Source organism: Boleophthalmus pectinirostris, unplaced genomic scaffold, assembly GCF_026225935.1.
Source record: "Boleophthalmus pectinirostris isolate CB_2022bp ecotype Guang Dong unplaced genomic scaffold, ASM2622593v1 HiC_scaffold_3, whole genome shotgun sequence".
In the NCBI taxonomy this organism is placed as follows: Eukaryota; Metazoa; Chordata; class Actinopteri; order Gobiiformes; family Gobiidae; genus Boleophthalmus; species Boleophthalmus pectinirostris.
This window is the reverse complement of record NW_026571299.1, coordinates 24,381,982-24,396,060: the sequence shown is the minus strand read 5'-3', so window position 1 is coordinate 24,396,060 and position 14,079 is coordinate 24,381,982. Positions and strand designations below refer to the sequence as shown.

At 40.8% G+C, this 14,079-nt stretch overlaps 1 protein-coding gene across 1 annotated transcript in view; it reads left to right on the top strand.

Moving 5' to 3' along the window:
* Nucleotides 1–14,079, top strand: part of LOC110171260 (low-density lipoprotein receptor-related protein 1-like) — a 363,394-nt gene that overhangs the window by 171,202 nt on the left and 178,113 nt on the right. The window contains exons 10-13 of the mRNA XM_055160387.1: nt 1,196–1,339; nt 4,414–4,650; nt 5,701–5,881; nt 6,227–6,449. Of these exons, the coding sequence (XP_055016362.1) occupies nt 1,196–1,339; nt 4,414–4,650; nt 5,701–5,881; nt 6,227–6,449 (785 nt within the window). The remainder of the gene's footprint in view (nt 1–1,195; nt 1,340–4,413; nt 4,651–5,700; nt 5,882–6,226; nt 6,450–14,079) is intronic.

The following is a 14,079-nucleotide window of genomic DNA, read 5'->3' as shown; positions in this document are numbered from 1 at the left end:
TAGTTTACTCCTGGTTTTAGTCCTGGGTTTATTCCTGATTTTAGTTCTGGTTTAGTCCAAGTTTAGACCTGGTTTAATTCTGGTTTTCTCCTGGTTTTAGTTCTGGTTTTAGTCCTGATTTTAGTCCTGGTTTAGACCTGGTTTTAGTCCTGATTTTAGTTCTGGTTTAGTCCTGATGTTAGTCCTGATTTTAGTCCTGGTTTTAGTCCTTATTTTAGTCCAGGTTTAGACCTGGTTTACTCCTGGTTTTAATTCTGGTTTTAGTCATAAGTTTAGTCCTGGTTTAGTCCTAGTTTAGTTCGGGTTTAGTCCCGGTTTAGTCCTGGTTTAGTCCTGGTTTAGACCTGGTTTAGTACTGGTTTTAGTCCTAGTTTAGTTCTGGTTTAGTCCTGACTTTCGACCTGGCTTTAACCTGGTTTCAACCTGGTTTAGTCTTGGTTTAGTCCTGGTTTTAGTTTTGGTTTAGAGGCACAGTCCATGCGGCAGAAAAGGTAAAAAAGGTGATGCTCAAGACTGTGAGTAGGTTGTCAGAGGGGCGACAATTTTACAGCTAATACAGGCACGCACAATTACCGATATCAATACTGCTGCAGATGTACAGATGTGGACCGTTTTTTTTTTTTTTTTTGAGTGTGCCATGCCTCCCCAGTGGCTCTTTGGCGCCCCCCAGGGAAGGCAGGCCCCACCTATTGAAAACCACTGCTTTATTCCATCTTGTGATGTCATGAAGCGGCAGTTTTTAAGTTAACAGTACCTTTTACCTTTAGTTTAGTCACATACAAACCCTGCACATTTAGGCTGACTTCTTTTCTCAAACCAAAATCATTCTGTACCACTTGTATGTAGTAATACAGGAAGTGCTCCACTGTGTTTGTAAACTCCATACACCTTCACTAGAATCATTTGGATAATTTCAGTCTAAAGGTAAAAGTTATTTGTTAACATGAAAACTACCACTTCATGACATCACAAAGTTGAACAGAGCATTTTGGGCTTAGGAGATGTACTGTAGACAACCTGAACATGTGGGAATGAAACAAAACATAACTCCAGGTATGTTTTTTTTTTCATTACACATGACTAAAAGCTCACAAGAGTCAATTTTACATAATACAGGACCTTTAAGAAGAATACTCAACAAAGGTCACTGCAAAATAATTAAATCTGTTTTTCTCTCCGTCTCTCTCCCCCTCAGTGCGGAGCCATGCTTGTGAGATGGATCAGTTTGGTAAACCCGGTGGTTGCTCTGACATCTGTCTCCTTGGTAACGGACACAAGACTCGGACCTGTCGGTGCCGCTCGGGGTTCAGCCTCGGCAGTGACGGGAAGTCCTGCAAAAGTGAGTCCTTATAAAACACAAAATAACACATAACACTCAAAACAGAACTTGCCCGAGTCAGTTGACAATTCTGCCCTAATGCTGTGCTCACATACAAAGCATCAAATCCAATGTGCTGCTGGAACTTTCAGTTGAAGTCGCTACAGATGCATGAATTAGACGCTCTGTTCATGCTTATATTCACCTTGGAGGAGACAGCGAGGTGGAGGAGACAGCGAGGTGTTATGACTAAGCAATGAAAAAGTGAGGCTGCCTTACAAAAAAAACGTATTTAAATAACACCTCTAAAATAAAAGCAATGCAGCTGCGTGAGGTTACATGATAAAATATGTTTATTTTGTAATTCCAAATGATCTTTTACGGGCTGGTCAGAGTCAACCAAAGAGCCTGGGAGCTGCACAGTGCCCAGGTCTGGTATAGGGTGATGGTATGGCATAAAATGAAATTATAGCTTCCAACTACCTTATTTTCCGGGATATTAGACGCGCTCTTAAGCCTCCAACCCCATCAAAAAACGACTGCGCGCCCCACAATCCAGAGCGCCCCATACACGAATCCACTCAGGTGTCCCAGCACGACTTCAGTAAACTACAAAGCCGCACCACCCGCAGCGCACGCAAACACACACGGAGCAGACAGCGACCGCACAGCGAAAAACACCCACAGACACACTCATCACTCCATGCAGAGGAGGAACGGAACGGAGGAACGAACCAAAAAAAGCGAGTGCAACGTGCCACTTGCCACGTGACACAACTGAACAACTGAGGCACTGCGAACACGCCGACAATCCAGCGGTCCCAGACAGCACCCTCCCTACACACCACAACTGAACAAAGCCCAGAGTCACCTGTGAACGCGCCAAACAAAGTCCCACTGACCCATCCAACTGTTGTGTTTCCTTTAAAGTCCAGTGCGGTTTATTTGTGAAAAAAGTTTCGAAAATAGACCATTTAATGACAGTGCACCATATAATCCAGAGCCCGGAAAATATGGTATTAGGGATGTAACAATCACCAAAATATTATGATAGTCTCAAAGTCTCAAAATAATATCGTGGACCATCACAATATATCGAATTACAAGTCTATTTGCTTAAATTAATAGTTGTGGTGCAACAATAGCTAAAAAAACAACAACAGAGAACAGAGAGAACTACATAGACCATGATCCTTTGCTCCATTTTAGTGTAGAGTACATGAAGAGGTAACTGTTATAAACACTTTTAAGTCTTAGTTCTTTGGGTTGAGTCTTGTCGAGGCATTTTAAGAGGAAAAAGTATCGTATTCACAGTTTTCACAGAATATCTCTATAAATGTTGTACCGTGAGATGTATATTGTGAAAATATCGTATCGTATTGAGAGATTTGGATATCATTACATCCCTTGCATAGACTTTATAAAAGAAGTGGACTAAGTGTGTGTGATGTCGCCAATAGTGTTCAGCACCGCTCAAATGAGGCTCGTGATGTTTATGGTTACAAGAGTGAATCTGGAGCCAGGCTCTATGTTATGAATGGGATTTTTTTGACGGACAAAATATCGAAAAAAAAAAAAAATGGATCATGTAGAGTGGATTAATACAAACATTTTAAGATCAAAATGATGAGGTTCACTGCAGCAGGGACAGAGAGAGGAGCCACAAGATCCTAATGTAAGTCCATTGGAACCAGAGTCAGAAGGAGCTGGAAGACTTTGTACTATTACTTTGTATAACTCTATAATTGCACCATATCTGACGTACTGTGTAGAAATTTGGGGGTCAACATGTAAAACTTACCTACAACCTTTATTTATTTTACAAAAAAGGGCCTTGAGAATTGTCACCAACAGTCATTGTAGGGAGCCATCCAACCCAATATTTGTTTAACTTAAAGTCTTGAAAATGCAGGATATTGTTGACTTAAAGGTTGTATAGAGGATTTTCCAAGGAATGAGAAATCCAGTGACTTTGTCCTTTTTCAAATGTTGGTCTTTGTAGTTATACTTCGTGTAGACTTGCAGCACGTTGGACGCTGTTGACTGTTCTCACTGGTCGCTCTGTGCTTCCATCGCTCTAAACGCCGCTCATTGTTCACACGTGTTCTTCACACTCTCTGAAAACACTTTGCGTGGGCGTGCATGGGAAAAATCTGTACAGTTGCATCGAGTACTTTAAGTGTCACAAGTACTTGGTGCCAAACAAACCGAAGGGCACCCAGCTCTATGTCTTAGTATAGAAAAGTTTGCCGTGTATTTGAACCACCGGAATTTGGAACACTTCTGTAAATGGCTTTTTCCACTGTGGCCATAAACAATGTAATCAGCTGTGAGTGTTGTCTCCTTATAAAAAAGTGTTTGGGCGTCCGTGTGTATCGATCTAAACCAAGGACGGCCAAGGTTATATTTGAAATGCTCTGAGCGGAACAAAGACGAGGCGGCGGGATCCACAAAGCTCCAAATATTCTGTGAAATATTTCTAACGTCGTATTGATCTACTGAAAACGCCCTTGGAAATAACACGGCTGATTAAACCTATAATTATTATGGCAACAAAACTATTTTCCACCACTTCATCTAAACTACATAATCAATCCTTCATTTTACTTCTGGGGCTTCGTCCAAGATGCATACACGCCGGCAATGCTTTTATAAGTAGTAAGAAGTACATTTATACGCAGTCAATATTTAGTTTTTAAAATGATCTTTAAACTTGAAATCAAACCTAGAAGCAATAAGCAAGACATTAGGGGTGGGTAATACCAGTCAAATAATCACAACTAAATACAAGAATGTGGGTGGAGATAGGTTGTTGGAAGAAAATGATCATTTATTCTTACTTTAACATCCTATGAAAAATGTACTCTTGTGAGCTACTATAACATGGATCAGAAAATAACTTAATATGCAAAACAACAAAAGATGACTCTAATATGCCTGAATCAATCAAAATATACCTTTAACTGATCTGATGACGAGGCATCACCATTAAAACAAGGTTGAAAGCTCATATAGTTGATTTTGTATAACAGGTTTTATTTAAAGCTCCAAAAAGTCCATTTGGAAGAAACATGATGAACATTGTTTTTCTGCAGAGCCCGAGCACGAGCTGTTCCTGGTGTACGGTAAAGGTCGCCCCGGGGTCATCAGAGGAATGGACATGAACGCTAAAGTCCCAGACGAGTACATGATCCCCATCGAAAACCTGATGAACCCGCGCGCCCTGGACTTCCACTCTGAGAGCGACTTCATCTACTTCGCCGACGCCACCAGCTACATCATCGGACGCCAGAAGATCGACGGCACGGAGAGGGACACCATCTTAAAGGAAGGTTAGATAACTACATCTTGTTCCATTCAACAATGCACTTTCATGTATTGGGTTGCTTTTATGAAATTCTTTCATTTGATGTCAGAATTTCAGATGGAGAGCTGCAGTCTATATCTCCATGATCTATTTCACAGTTCAAATCAACAAGCAAACCAAAAATCTCCAGATTTTACAGCTTTTCACAATTTAATAGGGATTGGATCTGCCATATTTTTCATGAACTTATGAACTTATCATTTGTAATTACATTGGCCGAACTGGCCCTGTTCTACTCTACTCACTAGATGCTATATCTACACTACTGCTGTCTGATAGTGTGTCAGCTTTGGCCTGACAGAAGAAGAGCAGAGAGCACAGGGAGAGCCTGAACAAAGACCAGGTCGTCCTGACAAATGACAACAATCACACTTTTGTAAGGGTATAACACCTAGCACATTTGTGGAAAAAAAGTAGAATAGCTACGCACACTCTGGTATTGAAATGAACACTCTACTACAGTTGTAGTCAAGACCAAACTATTCAAGACCAAGACCTGTCTGAGAACACAGGATCCCAAGACAAGACCAAGACTTTTAAAGGTTGAAAAAGAGACAAGCCCAAGACCATGACCCATTGAGACCAAATTGAGACCGTCTTGGTAATTTTCTATATTTATTTGTATTTTTCAGTTATTTTGCCACATTCATATCAATTTTTAAAATAAATTTCTCTCAAGTCTATCTAATTAATGTTCACGCACACTGGTATAAGTTTAGCGCCGACAACACAAGCCGTAATGAAATATGATCACGTCAGACCTCGAGACCAAGACTGCAAAAAAACCAAGACCGGTCTCGAGTACTACGATGCTACACTCTATTAATTTAAATGATGCAAAACAGAAAGTTCTCATTTGGACTCATGCTAATTTTGAGGCCCAACTCTCTCACTGAAAGTACATTGGAGAATATAGAATGAGACATCTTTAGAATGCATGTGGAAGAGGCTATAGAATGTTGAAAAATCACCTAAAACCCTTCATTAATACACTTCTCCTGTGGCTGTTGTGCAGGTATCCACACAGTAGAGGGCATCGCCGTGGACTGGATGGCCGATAACTTGTACTGGACGGACGACGGGCCAAAGAAGACCATCAGTGTTGCCCGACTGGAGAAGGCCTCACAGACCAAAAAGACACTGATCGAAGGAAAGATGACACACCCCAGAGCCATCGTTGTGGATCCTCTGCACGGGTAAGAGAAGAGAAGAGAAGGTGATACGAGGGAAAGAGGAGAGGCGGAGAGGAGTGAGAGAGAGACTTCACAAACCAAAAAAGAAAACCTAGAGGGAAGTTTGAGGAAGTCTGAGGAACTTTGTGTTTTTCTGTACCATCCCACGTAAAATTGTATAAATGAGGCCCCTGGACAGTCAAAAGTTCAATATCAACACACTTCAGAAACTTCAGAAACTGTTTAGCTGAAAATACGACTCATAAAGCCCAAAAGAATTAAGTACATAATAAAATGAATAAATCTGCATGACTACTTTTAATAATACCCAGCCAATTCCCTGCCTAACCTCCCCCCTCTTTCTTCCAGGTGGATGTACTGGACAGACTGGGAGGAGGACCCAAAGGCGAGTAAACGTGGTAAAATCGAGCGTGCCTGGATGGACGGGACAAACCGAAACGTGTTCCTCACCAGTAAAACCGTCCTGTGGCCAAACGGACTGAGCCTGGACATCCCCAAAGGAATCCTGTACTGGGTGGACGCCTACTACGACCGCATCGAGATGGTCTACCTCAACACGTCCGAGAGGAAGGTGAGGCTGTTACACTGGGACTAAACGAACAATAGGGGCAGGGTCTGGAGGACTAAAGGGGGAGAGTGAGGGAGGTGGAGGGGGCGGGGTCTAGAGGACTAAAGGGGAGAGTGAACGGGAAGGAAGAGGGGCGGGGTCTGGAGGACTGAAGGGGAGAGTGAGGGGGTGGAGGGGGTGGGGTCTGGAGGACTAAAGGGGAGAGTGAGAGGGGTAGAGAGGCAGGACCTGGAGGACTAAAGGGGAGAGTGAAGGGGGAGGAAGAGGGACAGGGTCTGGAGGACTAAAGGAGAAAGTGAGGGGGAGGAGGAGGGGTAGGGTCTGAAAGACTAAAGGGGGAGAGTGAGGGGGGTAGAAGGAGGGGCGGGGTCTGGAGGACGAAAGGGGAGAGTGAGGGGGGTGGAGGGGCGGGGTCTACAGGACTGAAGGGGAAGGAGGAGGGGTAGGGTCTGGAGGACTAAAAGAGTGAGTGTGAGGGTCGAGGAGGGATGGGTCTGGAGGACTGGGAGGGCCGGGGTCTGGAGGACTAAAGGGGAGAGTGAGGGGGAGGAGGAGGGGTGGGGTCTGGAGGACTAAAGGGGAGGGGGGCTCTGGAGGCAGCACGCACCAGAAAGCTACAAATGTATCTAGTTTGCACTAACGTTGTCCAAAAAAAGCAGATTTAGTTTTTAGTTACACTTTTTTTTTTATTAAATACTCCTCACAGAAAATGTATGAATGTATTGTAAAAAACAAAACTCCAACAAATATCAGACTGTTATACGCTGTCTATATCTGATCAGAAAACATTTTATCTATTGGCTCCATTGCGCAACAGCATCTGGCAACTTCACTGTTAGCACTATTATGGTGTGTTCGATTATCCATTTGACTTGGACGTTGCCTCGTGACATGCACTGACACGCCCCTTTTCCTTGGACGGCAGAACTCGGAAGAGCTCGGAGGAGACCAAGCAATGAGATAGAATCCTAGATGGCTGAACCCAGTGTCACTTTTGAGTATGAGCTGTTTTCATTGTGTTTGAAGCTTTGGTGGTTTCAGTGACAATTTCAGTCACTCGCATTACTGCAGTACCTCACTGCGTCTGTATCACTGCCTGTGGGGATGGAAGTCGATGTTGTGGTGAGGCCAGTACTGAACAAAAACTTGTTTTAAAAGGGTGTTGCTAAACGTCCCCAGGGTTGCTAACAACAATAACAACTTTTCAGTTGGCGTCAATGTTTTTCTCCAAGTCGGACGAGCGGAACATAATAAAACTGTTGAAGTGTGGATGCGACGTCATATCTGAGATACGAGTGAGAGACGGATGGATAATCGAACGCACCATTACTTCCTGTCTAATTGTATTTGTGTGTTTTTTGCTTTTTTTCCAAATCCGAGTCATGCTAAAATGAATAAATATTTAAAGAGAAGTCAGTGGGCAGAGCGCTGCAGGTGGATGTCACTGACATGATAAAGACTAAACAAATGAAGAGAATACCTCACTGGGGGACTCAGTTTAGAAATGCAAATGTTTGTCTCAATGCTCTTGAGGTATAATAAATATTTAAAAAATAGCAGCCTCAAACTAAAGTATTTTACATATAAAAACAATTGGATGTTTTTTAGTTACAGGTGCATCGTGTAACTTTTCTGGTGGGGGGTCTGTGATCTGCTTGTCTCCATGGTAACTTTATTGTTTTGCTGGATGTTCCACAGTATGGTGTTAAACAAATATATCTTGCATTTTCTTATGGATATGGGAGTTTTTAATTTCTCAAAACCACCACAAAACATGCATTCTTACAGTGAGCAGAGCCACTTCTCTACTCATCCGGCCTGTAACTTGGCCTGGTGATGTGACTGCTTGTCTCCACGGAGATGGTTAAATGAAATGTCATGCTGTAGAACATTTCAAGAAGAAACAATAACATCCACATGCAGTCAAGCCCCATAGCAGAAAAGTTACACAATGCACTTTTAAATGTGCTGCTGTGCCTATTACGAACTTGTCAGAAACAGCCCTGTGAGCCACTGTATTAAACTTTGGGATGAGATTGGCTGTGCAAGGGTGGTTCACTTTGTTTCGGTGTTTTTAGACTTAGGTTATGTTCAGACTGCAGCCTGAAGTGATTTTTTCTCCTCTATGCTCCTGTAGCTGATCTATTAATGACAGTCTGAACCACACAGATCTGACTTTTTCAAATGTGACACAGACCACTTGGATATGTGACTGATCGTTTGACATGCGACTTCAGTCTGAATGGCCAGGTCATATTCATCCCACCTACACATCATCAACAAGTGATACAAGTAGGTGCACACAAATGTATACAAACGTTCTTCTCGAACTACGTGTCAGTGAAGCAGCAAAGCACATATCAGTCAACATATATCACTCTTGGCTGCGACTCTGCCCTCACACGTTCCTTTCTACGGACGTTGCTGCCACTGCCCCACAAAACAAAACACAGAAATGGCCACAAAACCTCGTCCTTCTCCTTCTCAATCTCCTCCTTTAAACAAATAAGCTGTACATGTTCTGGCTCCAGTGCAACAGCAACTTTAAAACTGCTGCATGAGGGACACTTTGGGGGCATTTAAAATTCGGTACTGGAGATCACATACAATTCATAATTAATTAGAAATGTGAACGACCTCGCAAAAAAATCTGATTTCACAAAAAAAAAAATCAGAATTGTGCATTAAACCCTGCAGTCTGAACATTGCCTTAGACAAACTTTATTGGTCCACAAGAGAAATTATTTGGACACAGTAGCTCACACATAGCAATATAATATAATAACAAAGAGTAAATAAATGGTGATAATAAATTCAAAATAAGTAGCAAAAATAGAGCAAGAAACAGGTGTCAATAAGGCATAATTCTATAAATGTATATGTACAAGTCAGAATAAAATCTCAGCTTTATACAAGAGGTCATAGGAGCAACAAAGTGTGTGAGCCATCAGAAATGAATGTATGTTAATACTAGCAATGTGCCAAAGGGTTTGCAAGCACTAGGATGGATTTAAATGTGTACTTTCTTTAGAAAATCAGATACCCAGTGTAGAAGTATAGAACAGTATTTCTCAAACATGGTACATGGTGGTATTCAAGATCCATCAGGTGGTACTTGGACAGCTACTCAGTTTTTGGGTTTGCCTCATTTAGAGTTAATTTGATCATTTTTTAAAATCCTGATTTGGATATTTCTTCTTTAGGACTAGGGCCCGAATGATATATATCGGTTGGCGATATTATGAGCCGATATGGGCACTTGGAAACATATCGACTATTGGCCTAAATCTTACTGATCTGGGCCAGTAGTCCACATGGGCAGGTTATACCTCCTTATAAAGTGTAGACTTTTCTATTATGTCCATTTAATCCAATATACAGACAGATAAATGTCCTAATATGTGGCGCCACATCAGTATTTATCTGCTGAATAATTTGTCTATGTCGCCTTACTGCCCCTGAACACACCCCCAGACTCATGTCACTCACCTGCGCTTGTTTACACCTGCAGCTGCTGTCAACATGCTGGATTATTTTCTTTTTACGGACAATCTTTCTGAGTCAGAATTAAAAGGACACTTATTAGTGAACACTTGAGGTGTCTGTGTGAGCGCTGAGTGTTTTAAATGTGTTGGTTTTGAAGCTACTTTTGGTTCTTTCTTAATGTTTAGCTGCTGTAGCCCCCACACATTACAGCCTGTTTTCTCTGACACTGGCCTAGTGTAAAGTGACTATAGTGGCTGTATGTATGTGTTTGGGCCTGTATTGATATGTAAATGAGCTGTGAATAGAGCTGTAAATGATCTCCATTTACGCATAATTAATGACAGCGGCGCACACATTTACCACTTAAGGCTTTTAGCGGTAATTTATTTACTTTGTTTACAGATTAGAATGTGATGAAAAACTGCCATTAGGCCGACCTCCTGTCTTTAAATATGACTGTAAAGAGGCAGAATAACAATAAATGTCACCTAAACAAACCCAATTTTAAATGCAATTGAACCAAACCTAAGTTTTATAATTAACTGAAGATTTATATTGAATTTTTACATTACTAAATATATCGGCTTTTATATCGGCTCTGGGTGCCTCCAAATCCTGTTTTAAAAAATCCATATCAGACTGGCCCTACTTAGAACTACAATGGAAATGATGTAGTCCACTTTTAGACCTGGTTTAGCCCTAGATTAGACCTGGAATAGTCCTGTTATAGACTTGGTTTAGAGCTTGTGGTCCTCAGAAAGCCAACACTTTTACTGACAATACTTGGTGTGAAAAGTTTGAGAGCCATTGGGTTAAAGAACAAGCTTTATCAGAAAAAAAATCATGTCTGTAATCATTTATTTCATACAGTAGAATTCTCCACTCATCTGACAGATAAATGTTCTTGAAATCCAATCTAAATTGAGATAATTAAGATCCAAATCGGTCCAGTGAACAAACAGATAAATAATCAGTTTTTTTGTTATTTTCCTCAGTCGTTTTTCTTGGTGTTTTTGCAGTGAAGAGTTGAACGTCTGGTCTGAAAACAGAAGTTGTCGCTGGAGTGAGCGAGATTGTTTTGACAGGGTTTAACCAGCAGAGACTGAGCTCATTACAGGCCTCAGTGGGTGGTCCTCCGCAGTGCAAAGACATGTTTTAGTTTATTAGTGTTTACTCTGTTCTATGCACAGAGAGGAAGCCAAGTTAGCATTCATTTGATCATTTTATGTCTTATTCTACTGCGTATGCTATTTTTAAATCAACTGAAATAAAGATCATCCAAAGAACAGGGATGTAACGAGATCTAAATCCAAAACCATATTTACAAAACTGAGAATACGCTACTTTTTCCTCTTAAAATTCCTTGACAAGAATTAACACTAACATTTAAAAGTGCTTAAAAAGTTATTTCTTCACATAGTCTGCACTGAAACAGAGCAAAGGATCATGGTCTATGTAGTTCCCACTGTTTTTTAGCAATTGCTGCACCATAACTTTTAATTTAAGCAAAGAGACTTGTAATTCGATATATTGTGATGATCCACGATATTATTGTGAGATTTTGGACAACACGATATCACAATATTTCGGTTATTGTTACATTCCTACTCAAGAATCAACTGAAACAAGATTATTAGTCTAGTTTGTGCATACTTTTATTACTGAGGATTATATAAATGACTTGACTAACAAAATGTTTATTTTAATCAATCTTTTTCCAAAACGTGAAGCAATAATTGAGATCAAACATTGTAATAGTCAGACATTGTTTTCAAAGTTGACATATGTTCTATTTAAGTGTGTAATATTGAAGTATAACATACACAGATCATCATTTTACAATGTATATACACTGTAGGTCAGGGGTCTCCAACATTTTTCCTCCGGTGAGCTCCTTTACAAAACAAAAATGCCAGAGAGTTACTGTAATTTCCGGACTATAAGCCACTACTTTTTCTCACACTTTGAACCCTGTAGCTAACAAAACGATGCAACCAATATTTGGATGGATTCTTTGTTTGGCACATTGTCCATTCATATATACGGTCTATGGTTTGGAATGTCTGAGTGCAGAAAACATCGCTGTCTGTGAGGTTACACAAGGATCTAGAGTTCACATGAAGTTGCTACACTAGCTCGTGATATTATCAGTGCACTCAAACAGTTTAAGTTCTGATGCTAAATGAACATTAGTGAGGGGGATACGTCTTACCCGTGTGTGTAAATGACGAGAAGAAGCGTCTCAAATTTCAGTAGCTGCACATCCTCTCATACCTGATTGATAGAACTAGCCCCGCTCCCGAGAGAATCTGAAATCTGCTGAAATCCTACAAGACACTGACATGATACAGACAGGACAGAGGCTCTTTCTGCAGGAGACTTGCGCATTAGAGTGGGGGGAGAGATGGGGGTGATGCGCCGAGGAAGATTCTAGTTTGTTATTTTGTTTCATACACACACCCTCCTCATGGAAAACACATAAAGAAATAGAGATGATGCAGCTTTTAAGTTAATAAAAAAAAAAAGATGTGGCTGTAGAAGAAGGAAAGGCTGCTGCACTTGAGCTCGACATCAGTGAGTCGATGGTGAGATTTTGGCGAACTGACGAACTGACTCAATGTAAAAAGATGACAAAAGCTTTCAGAGGCGATAAAAGCAGACGCCTGAACTTGAAAACATTCTTGAGACTTGGACACCTGCGGCTTTTATTCAAGTGCGGCCTATATATGTACAGTTTTAAAATTTATTTAAAATGTAGTTGATGCAGTGTATATTCAAGTGCGCTCAATAGCGGCTGCAAATAGAAAGAGGGTGAACCTTTGGGTACAGTTAGATGCCTATGAAACATAAACCCCTGCTGTAGGTGCATTGACTTCCTGTTGAAAACTGCAGACATTTAATAACAGAAAGTGAGTAAGAGGGTAGAGACAGGAGGCAGGGGAACATTGACATTTTCAGAGCACTACACTACAGACAATACAGTGTTACCTAAAGCTGCATTGTGTAACTTTTTTGGTGGAAGTGTTATTGCTTTTTCTGGAATGTTTCACAGTATGGCATTAAACCTTTCAATCTTCATGGAGACCAGACCAAGTTACAGGTCAGATCACATTCAGAACGTCTGTTTTTCAAGGTATTTGTGAGACATAAAACCATCTGTAATCTAATAAATGTTAGGTAGATTGGTTTAATGTCATACTGTGGAATATTTCAGGCACAGCAATGACATATTCATAGAAACAGCAAGCAGGTGACGGACATACATGCACACAGTACATGACTCATTGCAAGTTTAAGTTAATGATGATTGAACTTGGTTAAACGCTCATATAAGTTGACTTTACACAATATGCCCCTGGTTAAATAATGTTACTATAGTTGCTATGATTGATTAAGAATGGTACAGAGAATCATAACTAGTGTTGGGAGTAACACATTACAAAAGAAACAAATTACTGTAATGTGTTGCTTTTTGCTGTAACGCAATAATGTGGCATTACAGGGAAAAAATTATAATATTTGACTCGGTACAAAAAATTTGCATTTTTAACCTGGATTGAAGTGGTGAGTTTTTCTTTTAGATTCCAAGTCCTAGTCCAAGATTAGTCCTGGTTTGGTCCTGGTTTAGACCTGGGTTAGTCCTGGTTCAGGCCTGGTTTAGTCCTCGGTTCAGTCCTGGTTTAATCCTGGTTCAGTCCTCGGTTCAGCTCTGGTTCAGTCCTGATTTAGTCCTGGTTCAGTCCTGGGTCAATCCTGGTTCAGTCCTGGTTCAGTCCTGGTTTAGTCCTGGTTCAGTCCTGGGTCAATCCTGGTTCAGTCCTGGTTCAGTCCTGGTTTAGGCCTGGTTTAGTCCTGGTTCAGTCCTGGTTTAGTCCTGGTTCAGCCCTGGTTTCCTAGTTCAATCCTGGTTCAGTCCTGGTTTAGTCCTGGTTCAGTCCATATACGGCACAAAAGTTCTGCATCTTCACACAGTTATTTTGGTGAGAGTAACTTAAAGTACTGCAGTAGTTGTGTAATGTCTTACATTATAAATACAGTAATATTATAATGTAACAAATTACTCTGAAATGACAGTTACAAGTCATAAATAACACATTACAGTTTTGAAGTCACTTGCCCAACAGTGATCATAACATGCTCCTTAAAT